Source organism: Emys orbicularis, chromosome 6 (assembly GCF_028017835.1).
Source record: "Emys orbicularis isolate rEmyOrb1 chromosome 6, rEmyOrb1.hap1, whole genome shotgun sequence".
NCBI lineage: Eukaryota > Metazoa > Chordata > Testudines > Emydidae > Emys > Emys orbicularis.
Genome location: NC_088688.1, coordinates 16573366 through 16587397, shown reverse-complemented (window position 1 = coordinate 16587397; position 14032 = coordinate 16573366). Strand labels below are relative to the sequence as shown.

Genomic DNA, 14032 nt, shown 5'->3' with positions numbered 1-14032 from the left:
ACAGTATATAACTCAGTAATTGCTTTAGAGAAAGTTCCACTTTTGGAGCTGGGTCACTCCTCCCATGCAAACCCAGGGTCTGCGAGAGTGGGAAAGGGAAACTGTAAAGTAGCCCTTACTGAGCTTCCCAGATTATTCCATCGGGAGGGGTTGGCTTTGTTCCCCCACCCCCGATGAAACAAAGAGGTTCAGGCATTAGAGCTCAGATCTCTCGGATCAGCTGAAGGACCCAGCATTCTCCACGTCAGACACTGCTTACCCTGCATGGAACCTGGGGCTCCCCTCCCTGCACATTCACAGTGCTCCCAAGCAGGCCTGGTGCCACTGGCGGGACATTTGCCCCACCAAATAATCTTAAAGGGGACCCAAATCCTGGTCAGAAAGATCAAAATTATAAATCACAGCAAAATACTAACACAGTAGCCAAATTTTATTTTTTTAAGCTCTTAAACTCCAAGATTTTCCAGGATTCTGACTAGTTCCAGAACGCTTGGAAGGTTGTTTGTTTTTTAAAACAACAACATCCAGAGACCCCAAAATACCCACTTGTCCCCACAATAATGATACCCTACCACCAGCCCTGCTCCTAAGGACTATCCATCTGCCACCATTTTGGGACCTTCCATCCTATAAAGTCAGGGAAGATTCAAACCACAGCAGGTTTTCCCAGAAAAGTTAGCAAAGGTTCAGGTTCTTGTCATTGGGCTCAACTCTAGGAAGGAAGGTCTGTGTGATATACTCTTCCTACCAGCTCTTCAGTCCTGCCCCCAGAACACCCCATTCCTGTATACAGATCTAACACAACACAGTGAGCTCTCCAGGGATAGGGCAGATAGTGCTACAGAGGCAGTTGTGAACAAGGGTGAAAGTAACTTAAAGGACTTACCAGTATGCCAGAGTCCTGAGTAGGGGGCGGGGCCTCAACGGGAAGAGGTGGGGCCTTTAGAGCCCTGGACCCTTTAAATCCAGATTTAAAGGGCCCCAGGCTCTGGCTGTGGTAGTGGTGGCTGGGAGGCCCAGGGCCTTTAAATCACTGCCGGAGCTACCAGCTGCAGAGGTGGCTGGGAGCCCTGGGGCTTGGGGGCCATTTAAAGGGCCTGGGGCTCCGGCCGCTGCTACCACCCTGGGCCCTTTAATCTCCGCTGGCTCTGGCAGCGGGGCTTGGGTGACAATTTAAAGGGCGTGGGGTGCTAGCGGCAGCCGGACCCCCAGGCCCTTTAAATCGCCACCTGAGCCCCACTGCTGGAGCCACGGGGTAGCAGCAGCAGCTGGGGGTTCTGGCGGTGATTTACAGGGCCGGGGCTCCCAGCCGCCGCTACCGCAGCAGAGCCCCGGGGCCTTTAAATCACCGCCAGAGCCCTGGGGGTCCCAGCCACCTCCACTACCCGGGGGCTCCGGCAGCGGGGCTCTGCAGCAATTTAAAGCCGCTGCTGGGAGCCCCAGACCCTTTAAATTGCCACCTGGGGAAGCTGGTCCAGTACAGCATACCAGCTCTTGCCGGTACACCATACCACATTTTCTGCCAATGTATGGTGAGAACCATGTATAGATTCTAAGGGGAAGAGTTGGCTTTGAAACCCTGCCCACTCCCCATCCTCCCTTGCTTTCTGCTTCTAAGGCCTTTTCTGTACAGGGACATTTTCTTGGTCTAAGCTAAGCTGTGAATTAAACAGATATAGTTACAATAGTTTAACCATTGTGTGGACACTCTGGTAGAAGAGTGTCCCTACATGGGACTAAACGGGTATAAATATATCTGTATAACCAGTATAGCTTCCCAGGTAAGCAGGGCCTAAAATATCCAAGTCCAACTCCTGAGCTCTTTCCTAGTCCCTGAACCTGCCTCCCTTGTAACAATGTGTTAGTACCTCATGCCCCGAGCAGTGTCTTCGATCTGGTGAAGTAAGGCGCTTACTCAATGGGAGTAAAGGTGACAGACTCTGCCCGACCTCCAATTTAAACCGTCCTGACTTAGGCAATACCCCCAATGATGTAAATAAGAGGTTGCTCTGAGTAAGGACTTCTGGGTGTGGCCCCGGCTGGCCATGGCATAGTACTTGCCCTTTGTCCTCCTAAGTAATATTTAATGGCCGTACAGTTCTATTCTATTACTATGAGTGGTTAACTCTACTCCACCAGCTGGAACGAAAAGGGCATTTGACCTTCAACCTTGATCACAGCACAGACCATGCCGGTTTGAACTAGGTTCTCCTGGTTTAATTCAACCTTAAGCTAATTATAAGAGGACAGATAGTTTGGGTATGTACAGCACAGTACAAAAGAAATCTGTGCAATGAGGATAGGTTCCGTTCATACAGCCAGTCTCCTACCTCACTAACCTATAAACCCTACAGAACAGGATTTCTCATGAAACCTTTTTAATGCCAGATTTGTGTAGTTCACCTTTGTGCTGTTATCTGAGTCTCCCAATAGGGAATGTACAGTATTTGCATTATAATGCACTATGCAAGGTGCCAAGGAGTGGGAGGCTTTATAAAGTATTTGGTCCTTGACCTCAATGAAAGAAGATAATTGCATCTCAAAGGTTTGCTCCTGGTTACGTAAGAAGGAATAAGTATAATCCAGATAGCTGTGGTAGGTTAAAAATAATGTTTTTTAAACAGGTTGCTCATGTTCAGTGAGCTCCATTCTAATCTTTGCTGCTTTCTCCCTTATAAGGTACAGCGTCCGGCATCACTCCCCCCTTTTGGCACATTCTGAAGTTAGACAATAACATTTCTTTCCCTCTCAGTTTTACCCTCAATAGAGCAGGCAACGTGTTTTCCACCATATGTTTCTAATAGAGATTGAAATTACCGTGGCTTTTTGAAAGAGGGATCCAAACTGAAATACAAGATCTGAACAACCAACTCCCGGCAACACCCCGAAGGTATTTAAAATTCAAATCCTGATCCACAGCCACATTTAGTGCCTTGAACCCTTTTTCATTTGTTTCCTTTTGCACCGACAGCTCTGATCATACAGGCATACTTAATCATGCCTTAGCACGGGGCGCGGGGGGACCCCTTTCAAAGCTACGTGTCTACGAAACTACCCTTTCAGCTCAGCTCTGTGTAAAATATTACTTGACAAACCCTCACTGCAGAGCCAACAGGAGTGCACGATGGGGTGAAATCCTAGCCCCATTTAAGTCAATGGCAAAACTCCCACTGGCGTCAGGAGTGCGCAGATAGGCCCTGTATAAACAGCAGCCTTTGCATCTTTTGCAATATTTTTTAATTTCTCAATGGCAGAAGGATGGAGTTTTGATAAGTATCTACAAAGCTACCTTAGACAGGCTGATTCTGCTACCCTTGGGTTCAGTGACAGCAGACTTCATGAGTAGCCCCGTTGATTTCAGTGGGATGACTCACAGAGTGAAGTGTCACTCAGTGGGTTCAATCAGAAGTCATAACCCATCCCAGGCCTGCTCATGGGTCAGCACAGCTATACAATGCCCCTTATTTGCATTACTTACTTCCTGAATTGAAAGGTGCCAATCCAGCCCGATGGGAATGAAAATGGCAGAACCTATCCGTGGTGGGAGAGACATAAGAAGCCATTACTGTGTAAGCTGAACAGACTAGACAGGATACATTGCCTTCATGGGGGGGAGGCAGTGTGGGCAAGTGAAGGGAGGTCTAGACAACGACTCAGAAAATCTGTTCCTGGTTCTGCCACTGGTTTGCTGGGTGACCATGGTCAAGTTGCATCTCTGAGCCTCAATTTCCCTACCTGTAAAATGGGGATAATGATACTGATCTCCTTCGGAAAGCACTTTGCGATCTAGAGATAAAATCCGCTCCATAAGAGCGACATGTCATTACTATTGGCTTCATTCTATGGCAAATCACAATCCTCCACAGCACGAGAAATAATCTCCCTAGTGACAGTTCTTTGATGCATTAAGTCCTAGCTCTGCCTTAAACATCAGGCTTTTTCAAGTCCTATTGCTTCCTCATTGTCTTACCCAAGCAGAGGTTTGCATCATGCAATGTCAGGAGGGATTTGCTTTTATTATTCATTGCTGAAGGCAAGGGATGTTAGATAAAACCCCATGGAAATCACCACCTGCATTCCCCCCTCCCCCACAGAACATATTTTACATTCCTCATTCTGTGCATCTCTCTCTTTCATCTGGATTAGTCAGGCAGTTACGATCAGCTCCTGCTGAGCAGTAAAAGCGTACAGCAAGGGCACAAAGTGCCATTTAACAAGGTACCATGGGCATAGTTCTCAGTAACAGGATATTCCCTTTGCACGAGCATTGCACTGCAATTTGCTGTGTTAAGACAAGTTGATCATTTATCCTGCTCTCAACAGTGGAGCTGTTTGAACTAGTCCAGTCTGGTACAAAAAAAAAAAAAAAAAAAAAAAAAGACACCCCCCCCCCACCCAAAAAAACCAACCAACCTTCAGTAGCAAACATAAAGAGACTGAAAATACTGCAGCAACACAGCTTCCAGTCTAATCCTGGTTTAACTATATGAAGGTATCTCTGCCTAAGCTACATTCAAAATACTTTTCTAGTAAGCATTAGATATTGTAAATCTGTGGCCACCTAGGACTTCATACTTGTCAATGTGCTGAACACCACAGTACAGCTGAACTTCACAGTGACAGACAGATCGCTGAGCCTTTTGCTCCAACTGAGCTAAAGAAGAATCTCCATTAGCTATAAGTCGTATAAGGCCTATGACACACAGCTGAGCCATCCTAAGTCCTTCCAGTAGAGAGCAGTGGTGCACATACACACACTAATCATACCATTACAGAATGAATGGTGCGCATTGATCATGCTGGCTGCACAAGGTCAAAAGATAGGAGCTTGCTGGCTGGACCACACACTTGGTGGTGTTGTGTTTTATATAGCTGCAGCTTCTCCTGCTTAGAGAGTTATGTAAGAATCTTAAACTGTTATATGCCATTAATCGGGCACTTAAAATACAAGTCAGGCACTACAATCTACTTGGTTGGATTTGTGATGTTTTCTGGAGTTTACATAGTGCTTGGTGAAGCCTTAAATGACAGATTTTCTGTTTCCTAATAGGCTGGGGTCTAAAGAGAACCCAGTCTTCTTATTTAGATGTCTCGTCTCAGAAACAAGCGAGAGGAACTAATTAGTGGGACTGCCAGGCTAACCAGAGCAGAACATACATACAACAAGAATCAAGATCTGACTGATTTTGTGATAAAGGGCAAACAGATTGGCAAATATGTATCTTTAGCTGAATATAAAATATATAATGAATGGGATGTTTTTGACATAAGAAAAACGAAGGGAGATAGACCTAGTTTACTAACAGCATCAGAATATGCACCGTGCATTGGTCAGTGATTCAGATAAAGCAGAAAAGGGGCTGCATTTCAGAGTGGTTAGATACATCAGTTTATAATATATTCTACCCTTGTTCCACATACAAAAATCCCAGATGAGGTCAGCTAGACCAGTGGCTCTCAACCTTTCCAGACTACTGTACCCCTTTCAGGAGTCTGATTTGTCTTGGGTATCCCCAAGTTTCACCTCACTTAAAAACTACTTGCTTACAAAATCAGACATAAAAATACAAGTGTCTCAGCACACGATTACTGAAAAATTGCTTATTTTCTCATTTTACCATATAATTATAAAATAAATCAATTGGAATATAAATATTGTACTTACATTTCAGTGTATAGTATAAACAAGTAATTGTCTATATGAAACTTTTAGTTTGTACTGACTTTACTAGTGCTTTTTATGTAGCCTGTTGTAAAACTAGGAAAATACCTGGCTGAGTTGATGTACCCCCTGGAAGGCCTCTGCGTACCCCAACAACCACTGAGCTAGAGCACTGCATAATGACCAAGTGCAATATGTGTTTCTAGGGTGCAAAAAAGAATTGGATAAGTTCATGGAGGACAGGCCCATCAATGGCTATTAACCAGGATGGGCAGAGATGCAAAAACATGCTTTGAAGTGTCCCTAGCCTCTGTTTGGCAGAAGCTGGGAATGGGCGATGGTTCACTTGATGATTACCTGCTCTGATCAGTCCCTCTGAAGCACCTGGCATTGGCCACTGTCGGAAGACAGGATACTGGGCTAGATGGACCATTGGTCTGACCCAGTATGGCCATGCTTATGTTCTTATCACCATTTCGCCTCTGAAGACTAGGCTGAGTGCGCTAGAGAAATGTGTTCGGTGGTTTCAGCTAAGTCCTCGTGGATGCTCATACACAATCCTTTCTGGCAAGATGGCACAGACTAGAAGAGCAGGGCTGTGGCAGGACAAGAGTAACACAGAGGAAACCAAGGAGAGCACAGCCTGAGTCAGGCCTGCAGGATTTGACCTTAAAGAATGAAAAGTGATATAAATGCGCCCTGCTGACGAGAGATCCGAGGCCTGGTTCTCCACTGTTTGCACCTTGCATAGCCACTTACACTAGGCAAAGTGGGGGTAAAATTCTATCACCTGTGAGCATGAATTGAAAAGTCAGATGTGGCCACACTTTTGCATAGGTGTGAAAAGTGAAAGCACCACACGACTGTGAAATGTGTGTTATAGTCCCCGTCCCCAAAGTAGCTAGGCCACGTAGAATTTAACAGCCTGCTACTGCTAGCTGCTACCTCCTCCAGCTCACGTGTGCTTTGGTGCTGAAGTGCACAAGTTCAAACCTGGCTGATGAGCTGGTAAGGAACAGAAGAGAGTGGAGAATCAGCTCCTTGGTATGCAGCCTGAAGCACTCAGATCCATCCCCAGATTTCAAGTACTCCAAGAGTAGTTAGGTCTGGGGGATTAGTTTGGGCTCATGCTGTTGAAATTTCTCACTGTTCAAATTTCTGTTGAACAGCCAGTAAATAGTGCATGAGAGAGAAGGTTCCATGGCATAGCTACAGCAGCCATTCACCCTGGAACAGGAAGACAGAATTAGAACCTGACATAGGACCAACCTCAAAAAGTTTGAGCTGCTCCAATTACAACAGCAAAATTCATCAGGCAGCCCCTTCCCCCACCCCCATCACTGCCCAGGAGGCTGTGGCTGCAAAAAAAGCCCCTGGTGGCTGCATACGACCACGGTGACTGCATTTGAGAAATGATACACTAGAGACGGATTGCTATGATTCTGCAGTGTGCCAGGGGTTGAGGAAGTTCTATGAACTGACACCCAGAAATATCTCCTAGAAATAGAGCATAATACTAACAGAAGGTATTCTGGGCAGCTGCAACAGGTGCCCAGAATAGGAACAATAAGTAGTTTCCCCTTAGAAGAAGTGCTGTGGTCCTAGTGCTTGCAGTCACAAATATGTAGATACCAAGAGGCTGAAGAAGCAGCAATGGAAGCGTGGGCCTAAGATGCAGGTTCTCCTCTACCACCAGTGTTAAGTCAGGAATAACTCAAATGCAGTCTATAGAATTCTATGGATGCAAAACTAGTGTAATCAAAGTCAGAATCAGGTCCACTGCCCAGAACTGAACACGAATCCAGAGCTGAGCTCTTCCAAAATTTGTGGGGGCTGATCAGTTCTGGGGATTTGGTTTGAGCCCATCTCTCCCACGGACAGCAATCTGATAGACACAGAAAGAGTAGCGGTTTCATTTCACATACCTTATGAGAGTAATGTTGATCTACAATCCTTGCCAGCCCAAAGTCGCCAATCTTCAACACCAGGTCCTCTGTGCTGATGAAAACGTTGGCAGGCTTGAGGTCTCTGTGCAGTATATTAGCTGAGTGGATGTACTTCAGCCCTCTCAGCAGCTGGTACATGAAGAGTTTGGCATGTTCCTCTGTCAACGTTCCTTGCTCCAGCAGTCGAGCCAGGTCAGTCTCCATGTACTCCTGGATTATGTACACCGTGTTAAACTTGAAAATCTCCCCTTGCAGATCGGCTCCCTTAGGCCCCAACACCTCATACACTTTCACAACGTTGTCGTGGTCCAGCCGGCGGATGATCTTGATCTCTCGGAAGGCATGCTTCATGCTCCGTGCGTCGCTGATGGTGATCTTCTTCACAGCCACTTTGCGGCAGCTTTTGCTGTCAACCGCAGACAGAACCAGTCCATTTGCACCAACGCCCAGGGGCCTGAAATCAACAAAGCGGCAACCCAGATCGTAGCCATACATGCTGGCGATACAGTCGCACTTCTCTGCCATTGTTGGGCCCCGATCTTTCTTTATCACTTGAAAAACTGAGCAAGGCAAAGAACTTCCAGATCACAAATGTATCTTGAAATAAAGCAAGTCATTATTGCCCACAGATACCTGGGGGGTTGCTTGTTCTGAGCCCATAGTTTCAAAACAAGAAACTTCCAGATACGTAGAAACGGTGAAAATAGATGTCTGAGCAAAATGATATATTTCAAAATAGATGGGGGGAGGGGTGGAGGGAGACTTTCCAAAGAGCTTTGAAATTTGGAATGCAGAAAAAACAATGAAAAAATAGTTCTTCCTATCAAAACACAGTTAGTTTATTTTTCTTGAGGCTATTAAAAGATCCACTCCTCTAAGTTCTTCAGCCCCTCTCGCTTTTTTCTCTCAGAAGTCTACAATATATTGCTGAAATAATAGGCTAGCTGGTGTTGTAATTAACCTTTTTCCTAGGTCTCTGTATTCTCACTTACTTCAGGTGTTGCTTCACAGTGGAGTCAAGCTAGCAGTTTCAGCATTTAATGTGGGAATCTAGAATTGCTTTGGATCCTGCTAGCTTCCAACCATGACCTTCAGCCCCCAAATTCCTCAAACAACCTTCAAACTGGAGAGCTACACTTTCCAGAGGTGAATTTGAATGCCAGTTTTCTTTCTCTGAAGCCAGTAGTTCAGCGAGACTTTGTTATTCTTTCTGCCACCCTCTCTCTATATACAGGCCCCATTTTCCATTTGGTAGGCAGAAGGGTTGACAGAAGTAAACCACTTTTCTGATTGAAACTTGTTTTTCATCAGCTGAGCTCAGCACAGTAAATTTCCATGCTCAATATTCCAACACTTTCCCCTTGTATATCTTTTGTTAACCAACCCAAGTGTCATTTGATCTTTATAGCCGGTTGTAACGTTTATTGCTGGTGGAGTTTCCTGCATCATACCTCCTGGCTATCCCTCAGTGGTTCTCAGCCCTCCTCCTGGAAAAAAAGAAGAGATTGATTGATTTGATAAGAACATCAAATATGCGCCTCTTATGTAAATTCTTTCTCCTTGAAGGTTAAACATGAGCAAAGCAGTAGGTGGGAAATATCAGTTATGACTTTTAGGAAATTAATTAGTTATGCTCACCAAACGCACACATCATTAGCAGCTTTTTTCAAATGCTTAATTCTGTCTTTTTAACCTGAAAACATAAAGGGCCAATAATACATACTTGGTGTTTTGCTGGGTTTTCTTTTTTAATGTTTGAATATTTTATGAGGTTATTTGCAAACGTCTAAAATTTAATAACGCTTGTGTCTCCAACTGTCCAGTTAGACAGCACAGGCATGCTGAACTGAATTGCAAGAAAACTGTATTAGCGGTGCATGACACGCACAAGGCATTATGTGCTAAGCAACCCAGAGTAAAGAACTTGTCATGTTTTTCTTCAGTTTGTAATTTACGTTCTTTTGGTTTAAAAGCTGGTCAGTTCAGGTTTTCTTCCTCTTTTGTACGTAAATGCTGCACCGGGCGGGGGGGAGGAGGGGGGAGGCACTCCCACCGATACACAAATACCTGGCTTGCATTCGTGCTCTACACAAGCCAAGGTAATTGAAAAGCTGCCTCAGCCCAAGCTATGATAATGATCTTACATTTCAGTAGTGCCTTTCATTCAGAAGGACTTTAACATGCTTTATAAACTTTACCAGCTGACATGCAAACTATACACCGGAATACCTTCACCTGCCACTGAAGAGGAGCCACCTCTAGGATTTAATCGAACTACCGTTTAACTTTATAAAGCAGCCTCAAATAACAGGCATGCCTTATGCTGTTCTTAGACTAAATTCTTCAAGGTAATGACTGACTTTATACGTGTTTGAACAGGGCTCAGCCCAATAGGATCAGGGTTCCTGACTGGGCCTTTCATGGTACTGCTGTAGTATCCATGTGAAATGAAGGTGGTTCCTCTAACAGCAGTAGACAGGAAGGATAGCTCAGCCCTTAACCCACTATCCTAAGGCTTTGGAGACCTGGCTTAAAGTCCTTGCTCTGTGTGACCTTGGGCCAGTCACTTAGAACTAGGTTCACAAAAAAACCGTAGGTGTGTGACACTGAGCATCACCATCCTTAACTTTTAGGCACCTAGAAAAAACACTGGGATTCACAAGGCCTGTGTTCAGCGCCTGAGCATGGGGAGAGGTAGGCACCTCGGCATGGGATTCACAAAAGCCAGCAGCACTCCAGGTGGCTCCTCGCCGAAGCAAGCCAATGGGTGATGCCAAGCCGAGAGCTGTGTGCTCAGACCCTAGGGTTGCCAGGTGTCCGGTTTTCAACCGGAACGCCTGGTCAAAAAGGGACCCTGGTGGCTCCAATCAGCACCGCCATTAAAAGTCCAGTCGGCGGCACAGCGGGGCTAAGGCAGGCTCCCTGCCTGCCATGTCTCCGCGTGGTTCCCGGAAGTAACGGCATGTCCCCCCTCTGGTTCCTAGGTGTAGGGGCAGCCAGGGGGCTCCGCGTGCTGCTCCTGCCCCAAATGCCAGCTCCGCAGCTCCCATTGACCCAGAATCGCAGCCAATGGGAGCTGTGGGAGCAATGCCTGCGGACGGGTCAGCACGCAGAGCTGCCTGGCCGCGCCTCTGCAAAGGAGCTGGAGGAGGGATATGCCATTACTTCTGGGAGCTGGAGGGGGAACATGCCATTGCTTCCAGGAGCTGCCTGAGGTAAGCGCCACCCAGAGCCTGCACCCCTGACCCCACCCCCCATGCCCCAACCCTCTGCCCCAGTCCTGATCCCCCTCCCACCCTCCGAACCCCTCAATCCCAGCCCGGAGCACCTTCTGCACCCCAAGCCCCTCATTTCTGGCCCCACCCCAGAGCCCTCACTCCCTTCTGCACCCCAGCCCCCGAGCCAGCCTGGTGAAAATGAGCGAGTCAGTGAGGGTGGGGAGAGGGAGGGGGGGATGGAGTGGCCGAGGGCAGGGCCTCGGAGGAGAGGCAGGGCAAGGGTGTTTGGTTTTGTCTGAGTAGAAAGTTGGCAACCCTATAAGGCCCACCCCTCTGTCAGAGATAAGTGCCTAGAGTCCAGGCTGCCTGGGACTCTCAGCTGTAAACCCGCCCTTGGGGTTAGGCGCCTATGCTGTTTTGTCAAGAAGCCCAAGGGGCAAAGGAGCAGCAGCTCCCTCATAACTTTTAGTCCAAGTGGTTGGGGTATTCATTTGGGATGGGGGAAACCCTCAGTTCAGGTACCCCCCACCTGAGGGGGTTCAGGGATTTGTACAGGGACCTGCCACCTCTCAGGTGAGTGCGCTAACTGCTGGGTTATGAGATAGTCTCCTTCAGTCTCTCCTGCTGAAGTTGTTCCACTGTGGCTTAATAATGAAAGAATCGTTGGGCCAGTGAGAGAGAAAAAGCAAGACTCTGTAGCCTGGTGGTTAGAGCCCAGACACAGAAGACCCAGGATCTGCTTCCCTCCTCCAGGGATCTTTTCACAATTATTTATCCACAGTGGAACTGCTTCAACAGGAGGGACTGAGAGCACCCACAGCAGCGTGTCCTACAGCCCAGGATTAGGGCACTCACCTGAGAGGTAGCAGAGCCAGGTTCAAATCCCTTTACCTGAGGGAGTACTTGAACTGGGGGTGTCCCAAGTGAGCACCCTAACCACTGGCCAACAGTTATGAGGGAGCACCTCCTCTTCCCTCCCCACATCACACGCAAGCTCCTCAATGGGGCCCAACCCACATGGTGAGGTCTGAGCACGCTTACAGGCTCAGGCCCCACAGGTGAGTGAAGCAGAGGAACACCTATATTCCCCTGGTTTGTGCATCCCTCTGAGACTGAGATGTCTGGCATGGGACTGCAGTGCATATGCTCAGAGACAGAAACACAGGACATTTTTACTGCAAAAATTTAGGTGCCAGGTGAGTTTAGGCACCTACAGGCTCAGAGGCAATTGAGCAGGGGTCTTGTGGATCCCAGAGGGTCCTGATTTTGGTGCCTAAAGTAGCAGGTAGGTGCCTAAGTTCTGTTGTGAATCTAGCCATTTCTCTGTGCCTCTGTTCCCCATCTGGAGAAAGGATAATAGGACTTCTGTAAGGCACAGGGCTGCCGTGAGGATAAATACATTAATGACTGTGTGGTCAGGTGCTCAGATGCTGTGGTAGTGGGGCCCCAGACGCACCTAAGGTAACCATACAGCACAGCTTAACTTTGTGCTGGAGAAGAGAGTGACACCTACTGAGTTATCAGCACCAAGGGTTTTCCCAAAGACCTCCGAAGGTATGTTCTACACTGCAGTAAAACACGGGCAGCTGGCCCGTGTCAGCTGACTCGGGCTCATGGTGCTCAGGCTGCGTGGCTATAAAACTACAGTGTAAAAATCCAGGCTTGAGCTGCAACCTGGGCTCTGGAACCCCGCAATGCGGGAAGGTCCCAGAGCCTGGGATCCAGCCCAAGCCCGCAGCCTGGACATCTAGATCCTCCAGATCTTAAAGACATGAGGCTAAATTCAAATCTGGCATAAGCAGGTGCAACTCCCTTTGAATTCAAGGTCCAGTGGTAAATATTCTAAACATTAGACTTGGTAGGTTGTTGGCCACATGCCTGTGCACTTTGGTGGCTGCCAAAATCTTACATCATGTAGACAAACCATTAGATTTAGTCCATTTATAAAGACAGACCGGATCTGGGACCTTTACCAAGGAGAACAAGAGTATTATCAAGAGTGGAGTAGGATAGTCAGCTAACAATGCAGCTCATGTCTCCTCCAGAAATGCTAATAGTCCAGTGTGTTCCAGAGGGAGGAGAACATCTTTATTAAGACTCATGCTTTGTGTCATTCCAAAAGGGGGGATGTGTCATTGATTGGCAGAGTCTGAGATGGAAGGGTAACGTGTTCAGTTGTATTTAGGTACCAATCTGTAAGGGTAAGAATGGCAGGAATTCCTTCATTCCTTGGTCAACTCTGTGAGTGACAAATATGTGAGTGGAAAATGAAAATAAAAGTTGGCTTTACTTTTCATGGTCTCTCTCATGAAGCTATGCTTAATAGTAACATTCTGCTACCACAACCCCCAGATTGGAAGGGCTTCAAGTCTAGAGGTCTGGATCTGGATCTATATTTGGGCTTTGGGAACTGAAAAAGGCCAATTTCTGATTCCAGAAACTGAAATTAAGCCTGGACTTGCCCATTCTCTGGTCCCTTGCAGCCACTGCTACTGGGTCTGTCCATCTCTACAGAGCTGGTGTAGCAACCCTTATAAATCTATTTTGGGGAGGGTAATGGGGAATACTTGCTTCTTTCTCTGCCTCAAGAATCATCCACATTAATACTTTGCTCTATATGGGGCTCTTTATCCCAGAGTATCAAATCAAATCACTTATAAACACAACTCTCCCATATGGTAAGTATGTTTTATTTCCGCTTTATAGGTGGGTAAAGAGAGACAGAGACATTACATGACTTGCACGAGCCATAGAAGGAGTAATTGGCAGAATTGGGAATAGTTCCCAGAAGCCATGACTCCTAGTGCCTTGTTCTAACAATTATACCACACTGCCTCTCTTGAATTAGTGTTTCCCCTATCCAGACTCTCATTTTGTGTGGCTGCATATAGCACCTATTGCTAGTTTACTTACACAAGCAGTTACATACACACTGTTAACCCCAGCACCAGTCAGCAGTGAATGAGACACTAACATCTTTTGAAATCCATGTTTATACAAGGCTGCCCTAAAAGATCTGAACTGTAGGTTTGCAATCAAAATGTGTCATATACATCAGCACTGGGCCATAGGAAGACAGAATTAGATTAGAATTCCCTGCCCACTTCTGAAATGCACTGTGCTGCCTTCAGCCAGAGCCTTGTCTCTATTCCACGTGTATATTATTTGTTGTAATTAAATACACAGCGTTAAAGGCAAGCAAAACA

The 14032-nt window shown here is 46.7% G+C and overlaps 1 protein-coding gene across 2 annotated transcripts in view; it reads right to left on the bottom strand.

The window, feature by feature from the left end:
- Positions 1–8133, bottom strand: part of MAPK4 (mitogen-activated protein kinase 4) — a 65522-nt gene extending 57389 nt beyond the window's left edge. For both annotated transcript variants that reach the window (XM_065406680.1, XM_065406681.1), the window contains exon 1: positions 7588–8133. In XM_065406680.1, the coding sequence (XP_065262752.1) occupies positions 7588–8133 (546 nt within the window). The remainder of the gene's footprint in view (positions 1–7587) is intronic.
- Between the last annotated feature and the right edge of the window lie 5899 nt (positions 8134–14032).